The sequence below is a fragment of the Neolamprologus multifasciatus genome, chromosome 15 (assembly GCF_963576455.1).
Source record: "Neolamprologus multifasciatus chromosome 15, fNeoMul1.2, whole genome shotgun sequence".
Taxonomy (NCBI): Eukaryota; Metazoa; Chordata; class Actinopteri; order Cichliformes; family Cichlidae; genus Neolamprologus; species Neolamprologus multifasciatus.
In genome coordinates, this window is record NC_140453.1 from 15,084,431 (window position 1) to 15,106,240 (window position 21,810).

The window sequence follows — 21,810 nt, forward strand, 5'->3', positions numbered from 1 at the left end:
ACTGGCTTTAACTGAATTTTTAACTTTTTTACTTCACTTTTACTTTCAGCTTTAATCACATTCTGTTCTAAGTTGTGATACATTAAAATGAACTGAGGCCATTTTCAGTTATGCTTTTTCTTTCTTACTTTCTTTGACATTACACTTTTAATGAATCCTGTAACTGCGTGAACTGGATAAAGGCGCTAATGACCAAATGGCAACATCTGGGAACTAAAAAATGAAGCCGAGGCAGAAATGCGAAAAACTGCAGTGCAACTCGAAGGAGACTCCCATTGTAACGTCAACAAACACAGATTTTCACTTTTTAAAAATGCTCAGTTTTGCAGCACAGAAAATGAAGCACACTTACAGCCTGGTACAGACGTTTTCATACTGTAGGATTCTCTGCACTCATGTAGAATACTAAGCATTGCTTTACTGCTTCAATATGTTATTAAGGTGTTAAGCAGAAGCCAGAAGCTGCTAATAAAATGCAATTGAAGTCAATGTCAGACTGTGCAACGCTCAGAAAAATGCAAAAAACAACCCCAAACAAACAATCCAAGGCTACATATCAGACTCTACAGGCCTTGGTTAGCTTGTTAAATGTTAAAGTCTATGACGGCACAATTAGAAAAAGACTGAACAACTACGGCTTGCTTGCAAGGGTTTTTGGGAGAAAGATGCTTCTCTCAAAAAAACAAGCAAATAAACAACCCCCCCCCCCCCCTCCCAAAAAAAACCCCCACCAACAACAACAGCAATGAAAAAAACGTGCCAGCACAGCTTAGTTTTGCAGAATTGCATTTGAACAAACCACGAGACTATCCAGCACATTAGCGGACGGATGGCAGTTTGGGCTCATTTTCCAGCCAGATGAACTGGGCACCTTGCACTTATTGAGTCGACCATGAACCCCTCTGTATACCAACATATTCTACAGTCAATATGAGGCCATCTGTTCAACAGCTAAAACCTGGGTGAAAATGGCAGCACCAGCACATCAACAGCAGAATGGCTGAAAAAGTACAGAATGAAGTTTTTGCAACGACCCACTCAAAGTCCAGACCCTAAACCAACTGAAATGAGGACTTTAACAGAGCTGTGCATAAGCTAATACGCACAAACCTGAATGAACTAAAGCAAGGTTGTAAAGAAGAGTGGGCCAAGATTATGTGAGAGACTGATAAAGTCACATAGAAAACAATTACTTCAAGTTATTGCTGCTAAAGGTCTAAAACCAGGCACACACACACCTGGCTTCATCTTCACAGTACCAAACTGAGTGTAGATGACACACAGAGAAACACCTGCATACCCACACTGTACCACAAACTCTTACCTTTGGACAGTAAAGAGTCATATCTCCTGTTCAGGGTTAGAGAAGGAGAAATCTGCCATACAAGCTTATAGATCATTGATCTGTCACGCATAGAGCCAGCTGAGCTGACACTATAATGGGGCATTCGCATACAGCCAGGGCATAAATCATTCATGTCCTGCTGACAGATCACTTCAGTTTGTCAGTGATCCTCTGTCACTACGTATTTGCAATTGATGATGCTGTGATCTGAGTACAGACTAGGCCCAGGCCAAACTGCATGTGCATTCTTTTTTTCGTGCTCATGTTACACATCACGTTAACATGCGCATTTTGACATCTGTCAAACTCTTGCAAGGGACAGATTATTAAGACTGTTGAAAGCCAAGCTACCCAAAAATAGAACAAAATCAAAGTAGTTACACTAAAAGAAAAAAGGTGTGGAAAATTCAGATGAGTGCAACAAACAAACAGCTGATGATTAAGTCAGAAAAATAAGAAATGTGTCATTTTAAATTTTTAATCAAACATGAATTTATAAATATTAGACTCATTCCAACCCAAATCAGCTAATTTTTTGAACATTTTCTGCTCGATCATCAAATATATATATATATATATTTTTTAAATGGCACGTCAACCCACTTTCAGGCTTCTTTTTTCCCCCACACTGAAATCTGCTGCAATGTTTGAACATGCATATCTCAAAAACTCTTAAATATGAAAGGCTGAAATTTTTGCTGGTCTTTCTTAGCTTCAAAATTAATCAGAATCTGTAATTTAGAACAGATACATAAGAAAAGTCTGAATATTGGCTAGTTAAAATATGAAAAAACAAACAAACCAAAAAACATCCAGCACTCCTGCAAAGTTCCCTATTACAGTACACACTAACACAGCAAAAGACAACTAGTGACTGAATGATATATAGTTGGACTTCTCATAAAATCTCATACTGTAAAATAAAGCACGTCGAATACTTTTTAACATGAAATTTTTAGGACATAAAAATGAAAAAAAAAAAAAAAAAAAAACCCACTTTCATTTAAATTTTGTGCTGTATTAAGCTAATATGACGAGTTGTGTTGTACCACAAAAACAAAAATATTGATAGATGGTATAATCTGAATATAACACTGTTCTAGATGGTACTATAATGACAGCTATGGACAGATCAGAGATAATGGAGCGGAAACGGTGTAAAAATCAAATGACCCAGGTCTTGAAAATGAATATTACGCACATATTTAACTATATTATTTTCTGAGCTATAGTTAGAGTCCATACTTTTACTCTATTTTGACAGACAATCTGAGAATTTTATTTTTGTTGTAAAACTTGTCATATTTGCTCAATACAACAAGAAAGTTGAATGAAAATGTAATTTCTTTTGTTTTTGTGATCATGAAAATTATTTAATATATGAAGCTGAAATTTCACACCAATCATTATATATGTATAAACTTTGCACCATAAAGCTTTTATGCAAATCGGAGAAGGTTGAGCAGAAGGCTCGTGTTGGTTTGAATGACCCATTATTTCTTTCATAAATTTGCCTCTCTGAACCTTCGATGAAGATGTTTTCCCATTTTCCACGATCAATTGGCAAACTAACAGTTAACTGGTAATTAAATTTACTGTCATTAAATTGATTGCATTCATGTGTACATTAATATTCCCTGTTGGTCTGCAGCAGTGAGCTGAATGTCAAATATCCACGGTGAAGGTTACCGAAGTGGTTTCGGATGCAAAGTGACTCATGTCCTACATTGCAGAGGAGGACGTGATTTCCATAAGCCCTGGCTTTGGCTCCAAAGCCATACATCAAACCACTAATAAAAAAAAAATGCTATAGGACCAGGGTGGAATGAGGCAGTGTCCTCTAGGTGCTTAGCCAGCACCTGTGCAAAGGCACCATCTGAAAGTGAGAGCATTGAATATTTTAATCAAAATAAATGCCCAAATCTGACAAGCTGATGGGATGTTTGGAACAGTATACAATATATTGACGGTAAATAATATTGGCTCTGGAAAATGCGTGACGATCAAGGCGAAAGCTCTGATGGAAAGGGGAGTGTAGATGTACAGTAAGGGATGCAGCCACTCTAAGGTAGGAGTATTATTTTAAAAAGGAGGTGAGACTTTAATTCAATACTAAAATATTAAATTCCATAAGCATAAAGAGCAAGTCCAAAAGAGCTACTGGCAATAGCGCCAAAAAAGACTGGAGTGATTATAAAAGTCTTTTACCAACAAGAAAACAACTTCACAATGTAAATGAAATATTACGTTCTTGTTTTTGGTGCTGAGTTTTGAACAATCAACTCAATCTACCAATAGATAATCAATAAATGAGAGTGAGTAAGAGCAGCCACGAAGTAAATACTCATTAACCACTTCTTACTTTCCTTACTGGGGAATTTTAGCGCTTTTATTGGACAACTGATGAATCAGTGAGAGGAGTATTATACTGGATAATCAAGGTTACATTAGATATTGCTTCAGATATTGCTTCCAGTCAATATTGGCAGCAAATGTGATGCTACCCAGAAATCAAACAGAAATGATTTCAGACACTTTGAGTTCGGCCAAATGTTCATGCAGAAATGAAACCTGCTGTGACTGTTGCATAAAACACAGAGAATCTACTTACATATCAACTTGCTACAGCAACAGCTCCAGGGATTTTAAGAGACTATGTCTTTACAAAAACCAAAATAACAGCAAGAAAAAATCCTCCCAAACTTTATACAAATTAGCATAAAAAGCCTAACTAACCAACCACTTAAGTGAGAATAAGAACAGGAGACACAACCCCAGAAAACACTGGCAAAACACACACACACACACACACACACACACACACACACACACACACACACACTGTCAGCCATCCTCTGAATCAAAGCCCTATCTCCCATATGGTTCATTAATCCAAACTCACCGTTACGTAACTGTACTAAATGCTCACAAGAGTGGAAGGGTACAACTACTCTCCGTACATCTTGTGCATGTGCATGTGGCATCTTTCTGTGTGTGCGCAAGTAAGAAACCGTATGATAGAGACAGAAATCTGGTTACATGAATGGTTTGTAAAGTTGCTCCTGGGCTGTATGCTGTGTGGGGCGTGTGAGAGCAACACAGACACCTTCTGTCTGGAGGATGTGAGTCAAAATTTATTACATGCAGTGTTTGTGTGCATTCCAAGTTGCCGTGCTGCAGCAGACACACAGGTCTGACCATCAGTTCGTTCCACACGCTGCACTTACGCACAGACTTTATACTTAGCAGCAAATCCTTGCGTGCAGGATCCAAACTCACACACATGGTGTTGATGTGCACATTTAAAAGTGACTTCATTATTGCAAACACATTTGCTGTCCCCTTAAAAACAAATAAGACTGCATGCATAGTGTCATAACTTGACAAATGTGACCTGAACTTAAAGTGCTAACACACCACCTCTGTGTGGATTTATGCATGTTTCTATTTGGCAAAGTGGCCCTTTTGCTTCTGTTTCGTTCTGTGAGCTGAGGTGTCGGATTGGCATGTGCAGAAAAAGCAGCAGCAGCTCAGGCAGTGACAAGATTAAGACCTACTTCATACCTTTTCTTCTCAAAGCAACCACACAGCCTTGCCAACAAGACCTAGCTAACAAACTAACACAGCCCACAGTGGCACATGAAATGCATCAGTGAACAGAGCCATTCTGGCTGTGGCTCTAGGGACAGTGTGTACATACTGTCAGCAGCCGCTTGCAATGTGGGAATTTCAAAGAACATATGGCAGCTTGTCGCTGGGTAAAAGCTCATGTCAGAATCTAAACAAGCTAAAAGCTGTACCTAGAAAAGCCATTAACTGCCTGTTATCTGCCATTCACAAAAAGACACATTCCCAGGCATGCACAGTACACACAGACCCTGAGTAATATGGCTGGAATGTGATCATGACAAGCTGGCGATAACTCAAATGGGGTCATTCGCAAAGAAAAGTGGAGACACACGTGTGCTTGGGTGTTGCGGGAAAGGAATGGGGTGAGGGCTACCTCGATGCATTAGTGGAGCCAACAGCAGCATTAAAGCTCCCCACTATCCAATTATTTACAGCTCCACACTCTGTGGCTCAGTCGAGGTCAAAAACACCTTGGCTGTCTAAATGTGATCAGCAGGATAGGCTGCGATCCCTACAAGGTGTGGACCAAAGCAAGAGGAAATCTGGAGAGGAACAAAACGCAGCAAAAATGAGTAAAGCGTGGATTACACCTATAGACTGTGCATAAGTGATAAGCGTATCTGAAGCGTATCTGAAAAGAAAAGAAAATTACCCTCCTTCTCATCTGATTTAATACAGTGAAAAACAATTTCCCTAATGGACTTACGGCTTCAATCATTGTTTTTCAGTTTTATTCATAACAGCATAATACTCATTTTGTAAGTTATGGGCCCTTTTAGGTTAAAAAAGAATGATAAAGCAGATGATAAAGCAATGATAAAACATTAGGAATTTTTCTAGGGTCAGCGAAAGAAAGAGGGGAATCAGAAACTGTATTTCTAAGTTTAGTGCTAGTGTGTTCATATTTACACACAAAATAATAAAACCCAGAGACAAGGAAGTGTGTTTCACCAAAGAACTGATATTCACATACCATCTTCTCAAAGTTATTAACCTCAGACCTACAGTGTCTTGCTCAGTGGCCTCTTGGGAGGATGAATATTTTCAAGATTCATTTTCACCAAATAAATTTAACAGAATCCTTACTCACTACACCATGTCATGACTAACTTCTCACCGCCTCACATCTTACTGCTTATTTATACTTGCAAATATCTTTAAATATCTACATATCTAACAAGCCTGTTAGAAATTACTTACAATGATTTATTGCCTGTCTGACCTTTCACCACTCCATGTACACCCAAACACAGCACAGCAGAAAGAGAGAGCACTGTTCATGGCTGCTTCCTCAGTTGCATGACCCATCTATGCTCCTGCCCTCCCTCCTTTGCTAACATCCCATCCCTCTATTCCCATGGCAACCCCACTCATCTATTCCCATGGCACCTGCCTGCTGTCCGGGAGACACACGGAGACGCGACACTGACAGATGAGGTGAGAGAGAGAGAATAGAGAGACAGAAAGAGAGACTTGACACCATTTGGCATTTTAAAAACCTGCAGGAGAGATCAGTTAAAACAGTCTTTTCACAAAGAATTGTGCAAATGTTCAGTTAAATAGCCACAACGAGACAATGCCAGGGGAAAAAAAAAAGGGAATACATATAGACGACATGTTCAAGTATCCCATTAAAGCAAGACCAGAGCAAGTGCATAAAACTGCAGTGAAACCTGCTAAATAATACTGTTAGCATCCAAGCATAAAAAACCACAACCTGCTGTCTCCATAAACACACTCACACATAAACATATAAAACACATAGAAGCAAACAAAACATACAGAGAAACACGGACACTTATGATGCTGTGACACTGAAACCGGTCATTGAAGTGTGTGTGTGCTGTTTACACAACATAATCATTTTACACAACATCACATTTACTAATAATCAGATTTTAATTGTGGAAGATGCAAAAAATAAAGATTTTAAGAAAACATATTTCTCTCTATATTAAAAAGAAATAATATGATGAACTCTTGGTTTTGTCCAGTATTCCTATTCCTGTACAAGTCTATAAGCATTAAATGTTTGAGTCAGGGCATGACAAATACAACTCAGCTGTGGGAGACGAACAGTAGGGCTGAGCAGAAGGGGAAAATGGGCTAGGGGCGGCCTTTGTTTGTTTGTGTGAGCATGCATATGTGTTGCTGGAAGTGCATGTCCTTGTACTTCTCTCCCGGTGAGAACCAAGTACACAATCTGATTTGGGGCTTGGGTTGAATTACATTTACAATTAGTATTTACAATCAGATTTAGAGGTGCTTTAGGAACTGAACCAACCATAAAGCATTAGAGTTTTCTCTTGACCTTGACAAAAACACTCAAGATCTACTTACCAGCTTTTTCAAGAGTTCAGTCAATGTCTGCAGCTTGCTGACATTCAAGCTCAGTAGCTGTCACTACTGTATTCATACCAGTTTTAATATCTGTATGTCATTTTGGCTTAAACGTTAAGAATAAATTAGACAATTTGCAGAAAACCTGAATATAAAAAAGTGGAAGTACTTAACCAAAGAAACCTTGAAAAGTGCTTTGAACAATGTAGGAACTATCGAAAACGTTCTTTCCAAGCGAGTTTCCCCTCTACATGCACATATTGTGAATCAAATTGTACACAATTTTTCTTCTTCTTGTGTATTTCTGTCTATGTTCACTGGCTGCTACTAACGTTCAAAAAAATCATGGACTGTATATCAAAGATGGATGCAGCTACTGTGATGTCACTAAGTGGTCCTTTGAGGAACCCTCAAGATGCATTTTAAACCCAGATATGTAGAACGAAGAACAGACCAGATTTATTTAGCTGCTGTGCAACCTTATTCAAATTCCCACAGAGTCACGTGTTGCCAGACCACAGCTAGTCACAGCAGAATCCAGCAGGCCCTGTTTTATTTCCCACAGTAAGATACCTCACTCGGTTCTCAGAGAGTTATGTTGGTTACCAAACGTTACCAACAGAATTAACGTGTGCTAGAAAGCATTTGATCTTTTAAACAGAGCTGGGGTGACTGTTAAATAAGTTAATTAAGCTATAGGTTGTAAAGATAGCGGCATTTTCCATGAAAAGCAATCCTGTTTCATATAACAGCTTTATAAACAGCTACTGAGCTTATCTAGTGAAAATTCTATCTGAATGATAACTCCATGAGCAACAAGAGTTAAAGCTCAGCTTTGGTAAAGTTCCTCCAAGTTTGCTTAGGATTACCTGTATTGTTCGCTCGCTTGCTTTAAGTCTGTTTTTTTCTAGATGTGTTCTCTTCACAACTGAGCTGCAAACCTTATACGGCTGATGGTTAACGTAGCATTTTAGATTCCCTGCTAGTGTAATTACATGCCGATGTGTGCCACTGGGTGTACTGTATGCTTACTTACTTTGGGTGTGGGACAAGAAGCAGTAGAGAGGCGGGAGGTGGCCTGGGCACGGGGTGACTCTGAGGGCGTGGTGCTGAGAGAGGCCGCGTCCCTGGGCAACACCTGCACACCCCGCGAGATAATGGAATCTGGGATCTGAGATCACATACACCCAAACACAAATGCACATGCATATAAACACCACGTACGCACATACACACACATACCATGAACCCATAGCACAAATCCTGACATTGAAAATTCAAAAAGCTGCGCATGAATAATTCCTACAAACCTATATACATATAACATGACCGTGAGGACAAAGTCTTTCAACATTTTTAATAAAATGCTAGAGAAAAATAGGACCTTTTAAAAAGAACATTGATTGTGGCTGTTTGGTGGAGTCTTACCAAGATCAATCTATGACTGGACAATGAGATGAGATGTTAGACTGAGAATGGAGTCATTAAGCAGGGTCCAGGCTGCAGACTGGAGGAGTATGGAGACGTACTTGATGTTACATGTGAATGCACAGAGTATACGCAAACCCACATACACAAACACAAAGGCAGACAGTCACAACACCATGATATGTTAAAGTTATCTAAGGAGCTTCTTTACGTTGTACGTCTCATCCAAGAAGCTTCTTCAGTTCTGTGACTAAATGGTGGAGAGTCCAATTTTTAAGCACTAGTCTGAGTTGTCCCGGGTCGTTGACCCAGTATTGATCATGCACCTCATCGAGGTGTGAAAAAGGGTGTGGGTCATCATCAGCAGAGGTTTTGGGTGAAACCATTGTGAGACCGTGCCTCATCCAATCGTGTGACTTATTGAGATCAACTGACACAAGATGTGAGTGGGCGTTAGGGTGTCTGGGAAGGGACAGTTGGTGTTGTAATGCTGATGTTAATGCCACAGGAGGTTTAAAGATCTTTAGAAAGATCCATTCTTTCTCAAAGGCTTGTAAAAACATAGCTAGATGCTTTATTTTACACACCTGTGGCAAGGGGACTGAAAACATGTGAATTCAATGATGATGCAATATGGCCCAGTATTGTCCATATAGAGTGTCTGCAAAAACTAAATATCATGGCACTATCTTATCTGCCTGGATGAGCAGCAATTGTGCATAACTGTTTTCTATTTGAACTCTCAACTTCAAAGAAAGATCAGAAAAATATACTTTGCAATTGCTATTTACATAATTTTTACAATTACATCTCACTGGCACAAGCTTTGTTATATATTTAGTTCTTATATTCAACAATTTACTGGTGCTGAAAATACTAGTTTAACATTATCTTCTATGAATGACGTGAACATGTAATGACGATGAAATGGATGAAATCATATCTGAGAAAAATGTCATTTTTATGGAACAACCAACCCTCCCCTCTACTCTTCTCTGTCCTGGTACCTTGGCGGCAATGGATGCGGCGGTTATGTGGGAGGAGGAGCTGTCCTCGGTGGACGCCACACCGCTGTCCTTCTTTTCCTCATCTTCCTCCTCACATTGCACGCCTTTATCCTCTGTCTGGCGGCGTGGCGAACTGTTTGGAGGTGGCGAGAGGGGCGGTGGTGGTGAAGGCAAGTCCTCCAGCTCGTCTGCTGCCTCCTTTACCTTCACCACTGCGTCCCGAAGAAGGTCGATGGCGTGCGGCAGCGCTGGAAGGATGAACTGGAAGCATTCCTGGAACAGATTAAGCACAGTTGTCCTAATGAGGGTTTAAATCATGGCACAATCTCATCTAATAGCTGCCAGCATGAAGAAAGTGAAGGTTGGTTGAACACATTTGAGTGTTATGACCTGAACCTGAAGGACCTTTTCTGTCGATGAAAGAACAGATTTACAGTTGACCTCTTTCACACATATCTGTATCAGTTTTTCAAAGCGATGTTGTTTTTTCCCAATAATTAGATTAAGTTTTCTCTTCCTGTAATTTTAAATCAACATTGAAGTAGTGCTAGTTAAAAGCAATTTCCAGGTCATACAGGACTGCCAATATTCTCAAAATTACAGTGTGAACATGATGTTCTTAGGCTTGGAGGCTTTTAATGTAGAAAATACATGATAAAAATGTTAAAGATTAACTTAAATATTAACAGTGTTGGGGAGTAACGAAATACATGTAGCGGTAATACGTATTTAAAATACAAAATATGAGTAACTGTATTCCGTTACTGTTACCTTGTTGAAATAAATGTATTACACTGCGGTCTTTTCCTGTTTCATATTCCCTCTCTAATTTTGGTAATTCCACGCATTGTTGGAAACCCAAACAAAACATGCAAATAAAGGCTCTGACAGGAAATCTGAGCATGCAATGCAAACTCAATGCAACTGTTTGCCAGCAACCAAGCTGCTCTCAGTGTCAAAAGACTGCAACCTAAAGAAACATCTGGAAGTAAGTTCTTTTCTAAAAACTAATGTTAGCTTACTAAAACGTCCTTGTTTTGGTTGTGGTAGGTACCTGGGTTATGTGCCACTTCAGTATCTTCGATGTACTATTGCTGTGTGATTTACTAATATTACTGAAGGCTGCATTACAACCTGCTAGCTGTAAATAATCATGTGCAGTTCTGAAAGAAGACAGAAAGAAAACATAATACTGATAAAGACATAGTTTTCTATACGAGATCACTGCAAAAAGCGCAGCCTTACCTAATGTCCACCCTACTGTTACTCATTTTATATTAAGATTTAAAGATCTAGTTGGTATTGCTTTCAGAACTGCACATAATTATTTGCAACTAGCAGTCTGCGGTCTATGAACTAACCTCAGCTAACGCCAGCTAACAACGTTAGCTAGGTGGCGAATAGCCTTCAGTCATAGTAATAAATTACACAGCAATAGTACATTCATGTAGTTGTAAAACGTATGACAATATGTAAAGTAACCCAAAGTATTCAGAATATGTTACTCACATTAAGTAACTTAACAGAATACGTTACAAACTACATTTTGGGCCATGTATTCTGTAATCTGAATATTACAATATTGTTTAAAAGTCTCAAGCCATCCTACATTTCTTTAGTTTTTGCTTCAAGGTGCCATACATACAAAGTGGTCTTGAGAAATAGTTCTCCAAACTTGCTGAAGGCCTCCCAATTTTTCTCTGAACATTAGTTGCTTTTTCACTCATTTCAGTCGAGTCCATGACCATTTCTTTGTGCTTTTTTTTGTTTCTTAAGCCGTTTAACACTGGCCTATGATTTATACAGGCATAAAACAACCATCTAACTCAAGAGAAGACCCAGCAATGAACCAACTTAGCCATAACCTTTTTCAAATTGTATATTTAGCCAATTATTACTGAATATATCACAGTCGGACACCAACAAGGTGATTCCCAAATAACTTTTAGTCAAAAATTGGCCCTGTTCTGTCCTTTAAAATTTGAAGAAACTGGAATCTGCATCTTAAAGCCACGGTCTTAAGAACTACGAAAAATATCCAAGAAGTGCCTGACCCAGGACCTGAGAGATGCATCTGGCCCTTCAGTTGATCCATCTACTGTTCCCTGAAGCTTCATCACAAATGGCCTCAATGGAAGCTGTCAGCCATTCTTAAGGAAGGGAAACATGGAAAAAAGGCTGAGTTATGCCAAATTACACAAGAACTGACTGAATATTAGGGGCAACAGGTCTTATGCAGTAAATAATCTAAATTTGAAAATTTAATCCATCATGTAAAAATATCTGTATAGTATTTGAATAGCAAAATCTTCATTTTCAGCATGACAATGATCCCAAACACACTGCCAACGCAGTAAAAGCATACCTGGATAAAAAAAAGACGCAATGGAGCACTATTAGTCATCGACTGGCCTCACTGGAGCCCAAACCTCAACATTATTGAAGCAGTGTCAGATCATCTTGACAGAGAAAAAAACAAAAGGTAGCCGACATCCATAAAAAAAAAAAAAAGCTTTGAATGTCCTTTAAGAAGCCTGGAAAACTAATCCTGAAGACTAATTAAAGAAATTAGAAGAACGCTTGCATAAGAGAGTTCAATATGGTCAAACCAAATATTGACTTTCAAACTCACTACAATTATACAAACTCACTTTTTGCCTGTTTGTCCATGTATGTTCATGTATCCTTTTAATAATTTCCTGCCCATAGTTCCCATTTTCCCAACAGTAAATAAATAATTGAGTGATGATTCAAGGCTTTCACTCAGTACTGAGAGTAAAAGTTTATTTAGGTAAAAGGTGGGAGCAACGTATTATCATAGTTATGACAGTCAAACATACAGGAAGTGATGCATTGACATTCCCGCAGACAGAAGGCTCCTGGAGAAAACATGCCTTAAACATGTGAGGAAAGCATTTCCGTAATATACAGTTTGTGAGATTTTAGGGTGCAAACTACTGACCATATGACACACAGAGGTGCGACCTGTTTGAGGCACAAAGATTTCATTTGAGCAAATCACAGTTCCTCTCCCTGGCTACACGTCTATTGGCTTTTGCTCTGGTACTTCCTCTTTGCATCCATCCCAGTTTCCTTCTCCAATGTCTCCATGTATGTGTGTGTCGATGTGCCTGTGGGCTCGTCGGCTAAACGCTCCATTCTCTTCACTCCCAAGACAAGAGCTAATCTGTGAAATTATTTAGCTTCCTGTGCATTTCAAGCATGGAGGAGATACATTATTAATCGCCCCCACACTTTACACTGCCCGTAAATGGGCTTTCGGGGCAACTCTTCCACTCCACTGTCTGTTTTAATGTGTACATATCGGAATACGCACTAAATCTGACAATGCTAACCTCAGCTTGACTAAATTCAAATTTCATAAATCCAAACTGCAATTCATGCATTACTGAGACAGCATTCTCAGCACCAATGTGCATAAACATCAAAAAAGCCAGGCAGGAGGACTCAAAACAGTAGATGAAAGCCAGCCTGTCCTGTTGCGTAGCCGCAAGCTAACCTTTACACCCTACATCCCCATCTCTCTCGCGCATTTTCTTCCAAAACCCCTCAGCAAAATGAAGGCTGTTTATGCCTCTCGCTGCTGAGGTTGAAGCCTACATCTGAGCATGTCTGGAGGATGCAGAGAGAAGGGCTGGGTGGGCTTGAGATGTACAGAGGATGGACTCCACTAAAGAATGAGTGAGGATTGTGTCAAGAGCCTGGATATATTCATCCTTTACAGTTTTGCACATTTAATACGCGCTGGGAATTTTTTCTTTCTTTTTTTGTTTAGCTACATTAGGAGTGTTTTTTTCTGCTCTTATTCTCTGTTTTGTCCTGGAGGAGAGTAACTGTCAAGAACACTAAAGAGCAGAATCCCTACCAACAGATCAGAAACACGAGCAGGAGAGAGAAAGAGGCATGGAGGAAGAGGGGAAGGCATTGCTGTTCTGAGAAAGGGTGAGAAAGGATGACAGGAAGATAGAAGGAGAGAGAAAAGTAGTGAGTGAGATGAGAGTGGATGAGATCTCAAGAGATAAAGAGTTTTGGGGTAGAGGAGAGAGAGAGAGAGATTCAGAGAGATCTTAAAGATCTCGTGGACTATTATCTTGATGTTATCTTCGTTATCGGTAAGTGCCAGCACTGAATTAAATTAAACAGAAATAAATACGTAAATGAGATGTAATGAACAGAGGCTAAAAGGGCAACAGGACAGAACCTAAACACAACTGTGGTCAAAGTTCTCCAAAGCAGTAGAAAAAATGTACTCTAACTTTTGATTCACGTCCTGAAAATAGGCTGAAAATCTCACTCCATGTGTATCTTGTAATTTTATTCTTTTAGTTTGGAAACTTGCGGGCACTTTTTTGCTACCGCTTCTCTTTCACAAAACCTAAAAGGAAAGCTGTCCATAGCCTCACACATGCAAACAAACCAAATAGCCTATTTTTTTTCTGCTTTAACACTGAGTTGGACTTGCAGACTTTGAATTATGTAAAATTATGTTTACTTAACAAGAAATGGATGCTTGAACAGCTTGCCTTGCAAAAGTCTTAATTTTCCCAAATCTTTTTGAAAAAACCTCTTCAGAAATTAGACAATTAAGCCCCTGTAAGTAAATATTATAATGCCTATAAATGATTAATATTTATTATAAAACTTGGTGATGGTGGCCAGGAAGAACCCCGTTTTTATAAAGGAAGAACCGTTCAGAAGACAGGACTGAATGGAGAGCCATCTATCAAGTCTGGTTGATGAATGAAAGAAAGAAAAGTGAAAAAAGAAGTGCATGGATAGTCAAAGACAAAACATAAACTATGGGAGCCAGTGGTGGCTTGCAAATGCATAATGGTAGAAACTTGTGGAGGTGAGAAAAAAATAATCTTAATGTATAATGTATGAGCAGCCTGAGCCTATAGTAACATAAGTAAGGGACGATACAGGGCCACCTAATACAGCTCCATCTCTAAAATCTGTTAAAAAATTAAAGTTTGAAGCATAATCTAAAAAGTAGAGAGATTATCTGCCTCTTGAACCACAACTGGGAGCTGTTTCCACAGGTGAGGGGGCTGATAGCTGAAAGTTCAACATCCATGCAACATTTTTCACTTCTCTTTCGCTTTATCACTCAACCAGACTTGATACATAGTGCCCCATCTGGTCTGCTCTGCTGAAGGGTCTTCCTTTTAAAAGGAAATTCTTCTTTCCCACCATAGCTAAGTAATTACATTGTTCAACAATGTAATTACTTCTGTACAGTACAGTGGATACACCCAGTCTGTGAAAAATAAAGCTTTTGCATATTTTCCATGCATTAATTTATAACCAGCAAATGTAGAGGTTTTGGCAGTTTGGTTGTCTGGATCATTCAGGTGTGTGTTAATATAATGCCACAATCTTCCCAGAAGTGGAAGATAGTGGTAGCAAAATTACTCCAAAAACAGACTGTGTAATGCTAAGAGATTGCAAAAAACACAAAGCCTACATCTCAGACTCTAAAGCCTCAGCTAGCATGTTAAATGCTAATGGAGAAAATCTCTACAAAGAACATGCAGCATGGCTTAGATTTGTAAAGTCGCATCTGGACACACCACAAGATTTGAACAAAGTCAAATCTTGTGCACAACTCAAACAATTTCCTTTGGACAGATTAGAAAAAGTAGAAATGTTTGGCACCACATTTGGTAAAATCCAAACACAACATATCAGCACAAACACCACATTCTGTCAATCATGGTGGTTGGGTGGTGATGATTTGGGCTTGTTTTGCAGCTACAGGACTAGGACACCTTGCAGATATTAAGTCGACCACAAAGCATCTTCTAGACCAAATATTCTTGAGTCAAATGTGAGGCCTCAGCTAGAAAGACTATTCTATCATGGACTGTGCTCATGACTGTACACGCATAGATAAAACAAAAAGGAATTCAAATGATTAGTTGTCAGAAATGAGAGGTGAAAATGTTAAACAGTGTATGGCTACAATAAGAAGGTGTAAATCCATGTATAGCTAAATTAATTTGCATCAGCTCTGCGGGTTTTGCTTTCAGTAAGAAACTGAAACAAAATTCGTCCACTGGACAAAAATGTCATTGCACTGTGCAGAAATGCCTTTCTCACTATGGTTTGAAACATTGTTACCAACAATATTATTAGCATATATTTTAATGATGAAGTCAGCATGAAATGAAAGAAATAAAATTGTTCACTTTCCAACTGTAGTGTAACTTTTGCTAAGTTATTCTTTTATGTAGCACTTAAGTAGCACAGTTTGAGAATACATAACATGTCTCCACACTCCAACACAAAGGGAAATTTGGGGGAAGAGAGCAACAGCAACCTGCAGTTATATGGTAATAATCAGTTTCCTATCAATTACAGTTTGAATCTAACATATAAAGCTTCTATTAGGCTAGATGTGAGAAGAAAAACACTGTTGCCTAAATTATGATGCCTAAGCAAAATGGTAATACTGCACCCAGAAGGAAGCATAACAAGGTTGTCACAAGAGTCCAAAAGTAGGATGCTACTGAGCAGCATCATGGAAGATACCGATTTCCAAGCTTCACGTCAATAACTGCCCGTTTGCTGCTTCTGTTTTTTTATGTCTTGTGATTATTGAAACATAAAAAAAAGTGCCACCGGCAAATCACTGGAGCACCCTTTCATGTCATTTTCATATCAAAAGTATTTCTACTTTAGTCAGAATGTATTTATAAAAAGCAGTTACAGAACACAGTCCACAGAAGACTACCAGCTTACTGGCTCTGAGGGTAAAACCATGTTCTCATCACCATTATTTCAAAGTCTCTTTACAGTGGAGACAGAATTAAAGCATCAACAACACATATTAATAATTCACTGTACAAAAAAAAAAAAGAAAGCTCTAAAGTATTTAGCTGAAAACTTGATATGTAAATGCTGTAAATGGACATGCTTTGGATTATATCTGCAGTATAAATGAGGCCAAAGAGACTAAATGAGGAGCTAAAAGGTATGCAGCTGACAGTCGGACACAAGGGGCTTCGTCCGGCTGGCTCAGCTGGACATCCCTGTTATCTTTTATCTGTAATAAAAGCCCGCAATGGGCTTCCTGTACCATTAACTTTAACTGAAGTTTGTTGAGGGAGACACTAATATGGCAGCAGATGGGGAGAGGTGGTGTAATTGATTGAAAGAAATACTAAAATCGATCAGGAGACGCGGGCGTGTAACGAGACAGAGATAGATGTGCAGGTGAGCAAGGAGGAGAGGGTGAAGAAGGTCGAGAAGGAGACAGCAGTAGGTGAAAACACATTCATGTACAGTGATGGGAATAACGGCATTCTAAGTAACGGCGTTACTTTTTTCAGTAACAAGTAATCTAACTAATTACTATTCCTATCGTTACAACACCGTTACAGTTATTCACAAGAAAATGCGGTCCGTTACTATTTTTCAACAAACAGGTTGAAGCTGTGTTCAGCTTACCGCATCTTATATCAGTTGCACGGAAGTAGCTGTAAGTAATCTGGGCGCTACAGCTTTAAGCCGCTGCGCGCGCTCCCGCAGACAGTAATCACGATCACTGTCTAGCACAACACCTGGAGCTAAGGGGGCAAAACAATCGCATGAGTGCTGCTGTTTGACTGAAGAATAATGAAGTAGTCGTGGTAAGCTAATCACATGACCACTTAAAGACAAAACAACAAGGTGATAGATACCAGTTTTTAAATTGTGTTGATAGGCCATGTAAAACCAGAGTCATGATACACAATATATACGCGGCGTTTTTTCCTCAATAGCTTAGTCGGGTTTACTAAGGACAGTGCTAGCAATTACTCTCTGCTTATGAGAGAGAGAAAAAACAAACAAACAGGGGAAGTTTTAGGAGTGACGGCGAGAGAGAGAGAGAGAGAGAGAGACAGCAGAAAAAGAGAGAGAGAGCGAGTTTTGAGATGTGAGAGAATTGTGACGTTTAGCGTGTTTGGAGTGTGTAGTTAATGTGTTGTCTTGTGTAGTTAGTGTGTAGCGTTGTGGATAGTTTTGTGTTGTGTGTCAGAACAATGAGGTGACTGCTGTCTCCAGGTAGAAACAGGAGCAGTGATACACCTGCTGTTGTCAGACCTACAGGTATCAGGCTGTGATGTTCTCCCATAGGGCAGGGATAGCTCAGTAGGTAGAGAAGATGGGGGTTCGATTCCCCTGAACAGCTACCCTGAAGTACACCGCTCCCCAGGCGCCCGATGGCTGCCCACTGCTTCACTGAGTGAATGGGTTAAATGCAGAGAGGAATTTCCCCACGGGGATCAATAAAAAAAGTACACTTTATAGTGGACACAAATTATGTTTTTGTAGTGGCACAAATAATTTGTGTGGCATCTTATTCAATGCAGAACAGCTGATTTTTCTGTAAATAGTTTGAAATGGTTATTTTAAAAAGGGTAAAAGGTAAATGGATGCAAATAACTTTGTTTGCAAAACTTGTGCATATGATTTTAAAATTGACAATTTATATTTATATTTAAGGTTATGAAATATGATTCTTTAAACATGTTTGTGATTTTAGATCAGTTGTGTTAATACAGTTTGTCAAAATGAAAACATAACTGTAAATTCAGACACATAAGGTTGTGCCGAAAAGAACGATACCAAACAAGGCAAAGTAAATAGTTTTTAAAGGTGAACTGTGGAGGGAAAATCAAAAGTAGTTAAAAATGGCTAATTATATCGTACAGTTTTGAGGTAAAGAGAGAGGAAGCAAGTTGCGCCGTGTCGCCATGGCTTGTTTCTTTACTGCTCATACTGTTGTTGTCGTGTTTCCCCTGCTTTTTATCTGTTCACCAAGTCTCCTGCATCCTTTTCTGTCCTTTGTAAGGTCTAAAAATCAGACTTTTCTAGAAATTTTTTTCCGTGTGGAGCCATGCTAATGCAACCCGCAGAACTAAAGTTCAGACAGTTCTGGTATACAAAGGACATTTTCATGTTCATGCAAATAGACCTACTAGTAATCACAGGTGTATTTGATTATCTTTCAGTGATCACAGGTTTTCTGACTTTTGTATCAGTGATTGCAGTTGTATTTACTACTGGTTTAATGAGTTTCTGAGTTCTAATGAGTTTGGAGCCTGTCGTTGCTTAGAAGCTCTTTGTAAAGATTCTGCTTATCAACTTAGAAGTAATGCAATCAGTGTAATGGCTCATTTACACTAAGTTAAAAGTAGAACAGTAACATCCTTGTGACATCCAGGAGATGAGTATGCAATATCCTCAAGCTCTGGGTGACCACTTCAATCACAAGGCACTTGCACAGGTTGCCTAGTCGGAGTGTCTGATCACCGTCATTAAGTGAATTTGATCACAAAGAGGTATCTAATGCTGGACCAAAAGCCTTCTAGTGATTGATTCGTTCGGTAGCAGATTGCTGCGGTTACCAGTAGTTTGCACAGACGATGCCAGCTATACATGAAGTCTCACCCACTACTCACAGAGATAAAATTTATAGAGTCCCCAATTTGCAATTTTCACTCATTTGACATTTAAGTAAGGTTGTCCAGAGATGTGCTAACCTTTATATTAAAGCAAATCAAAACATAGAAACATTAAAACATCAATGTGGGCTTACCATGACAACACAAACACCAAAGTCCACCTGCAGATCAGTCTGCACAGAAGTAATCAATCATTCAAACCGAGCAGACAGAGGCACACAACTACACCATGCAACAACAAATCCATATACAAATGGTGCACCTGGTGTTTACACGCACAGGGGTAATGAGTAAACGCAACAGTGTGCAGAATCCAACATAAGATGAGCTTTAGGTGTTACAACATTAAGCTAATGCTGTTCAGGCAAACAGGTCATAGCAAACTAGCTACAACAGTAAATAACCAGAAGCACTACCATGAACTCTGCTCGTTTCAAAAGAGGTATTTTGCACAGAAAGGTCAGCCTAAAATTTGAAACAAACACAGTTGGATACAGTAACTGTTCAAGAATAATTCACTAAGCTCCAAATTTCTAACTCTACATGGACTAACTAAAATATTTTACAATATGTTTTCTTGGTTGGCAGTAAGCAAACATGTCATATGCAAAGAGGTCTAATGATCTGGAGCAACTAGGTTTTACAGGTCAGATAAAAATTTTTTTAAATTAAATATTAGCCTACAAATGCTACAGTTCCAACAGTGTGGAAAAAAAGATTTAGCAGGGCATTAGGATCACGCATAAAAACATATTCACGCATTTTCAGCATCACAAAAAGAATGCATGCAAATTCCAGTGACAGTGATGTATTACAGTTTGTGCTGCGGCGACTTTGCAGGAGTGCTTCATTCTGCGGTGTCGGTAAGATAAGACTTAAAAGTTTGGATGTATGAAAGACGTGTTCAGCAGAGAATCTGTATAGCACAGAAGCATAGCGTAAATGAAAGCTTGCAGCCCATTTTTAAGTAAAAATAAACACAACCTGCTCCAAACCAGGGTGTGTATATATATATATATATATATATATATATATATATATATGAAAATACGTGAAAAAGTGAAAAAGCCTCCTTCCTGTTTTTATTTCCTGATTTGCCAAAAATCATTTTGATGATCCCCAAGACTTTTGGGAAAATATTCTTGTTGAACTTTGTGGAAGGTTTGAGTCCCATTACATCTGGAGTAAAACTAACACAGCATTTGATAGAAAGAACATCATACCAGCAATCAAACATGGTGGTGGAAGTGGGGCTACTTCGCTGCTGGACAACCTGGACGATTTTCCATATTTAATGCAATCGTAAATTCTGCTCTCTACTAGAAAAGGAGAATGTCTGGCAAGCTCAAGAGCACTTGGGCAGTAGGACAACAGTCCAAAAAATACCAGCATAGGGCTTAAAAGGCTAAAAAAAACAATACAAAACAAAACAAAAAAATCCCTAGTTACAATTTCGGACTTTCGGACTCTGATTGAGTTCCTTTGGCATGACCTTAAACAGACCATTCATACTGGCCTGACAGAATGACAGACAGAGAGACAGGTGTGCGCGCACGCACGCACGCACGCACGCACGCACGCACGCACGCACGCACACACACACAAACACACACACACAGACACACACACACCGAAATCAGCTCTCACATATAATAATTCAATTGTCAAGTATCACCTGTGGGCTCTTCTATTGTTTCCTAGTCCTTATTGTGATTTTTACTTTTGTAATTCAGCTCTCTTTGTCTGCTAGACTATATGTGTGCCAGCAAACTGTCAGCTTCCCTGCCCGCCTGTGATTCTCCTCTCAAGTTTGCATACCCTGCTTGGTTGCCTTCAATAGCTAGAGACCACCGACTACTTGGACCCCTCAACTCGGCATCCCCTTTTGTGTCTAAACCTTTTAAATGTGTTTCTGCGTCTGCCAGCACTGGCTTTAAAAACTGTAACGGTCTCACTCTAGGAAGCTTTCACACAGATTGCGATGTACAGTATATATTTGAACCACATAAATATGAATGTTCCTCTCTTACTTCAGGTGAGTCTGTTTTTTTTGTTTGTCTGTTTTTTACATCCATGTAATGGATGCTTGCGGTGTCTCCTACCTGGGAACCTTTCTTGCTTCCTGGTAAGTTAATAATAAGTGTCTTCCCTCGGATACCACACACAGGTCTGTAAACAGACAGAGAAAGTTTTAATGAATACAGCGGAACAAAGTGCTGTGAGAAATACGCTCAATTATAGTGACAAATGTGGGTGCCGCTCTTCTTTCACTGTAAAACCCAAATCTCCTTAAATCAAGTGATAAAAATAAAAGAAGTGTTATGGTCTTCTTAACCATGAGGAAAGAGGGTCTACTAAAAAAAACCTGCCTAATTACCTGCCTTGAACACTTCTAAATACAGTAATTTTATTGTCAGATTCACAGGACATTTTAACATTAGCTGAGCTGCAGTTTAACCTGAGCTTGGAATCACTTTGAAGGGAAAACTTTCCCCATGTTAGGGTGATAAAAGAATTAAATAATGAAATGAAAATAAAAAGTGTTTTGTCGTAACATATTCACTGACATTCCTAAATGTTTCCTCTG

General features: G+C 39.1%; 1 protein-coding gene across 12 annotated transcripts in view; it reads right to left on the reverse strand.

Moving 5' to 3' along the window:
• Positions 1-21,810, reverse strand: part of gphnb (gephyrin b) — a 109,794-nt gene that overhangs the window by 33,454 nt on the left and 54,530 nt on the right. For all 12 annotated transcript variants that reach the window (XM_085132075.1, XM_085132073.1, XM_085132074.1 and 9 more), the window contains exons 6-8: positions 21,326-21,392; positions 9,751-10,023; positions 8,352-8,486 (exon numbers count right to left, since the gene is read on the reverse strand). In XM_085132075.1, the coding sequence (XP_084988201.1) occupies positions 8,352-8,486; positions 9,751-10,023; positions 21,326-21,392 (475 nt within the window). The remainder of the gene's footprint in view (positions 1-8,351; positions 8,487-9,750; positions 10,024-21,325; positions 21,393-21,810) is intronic.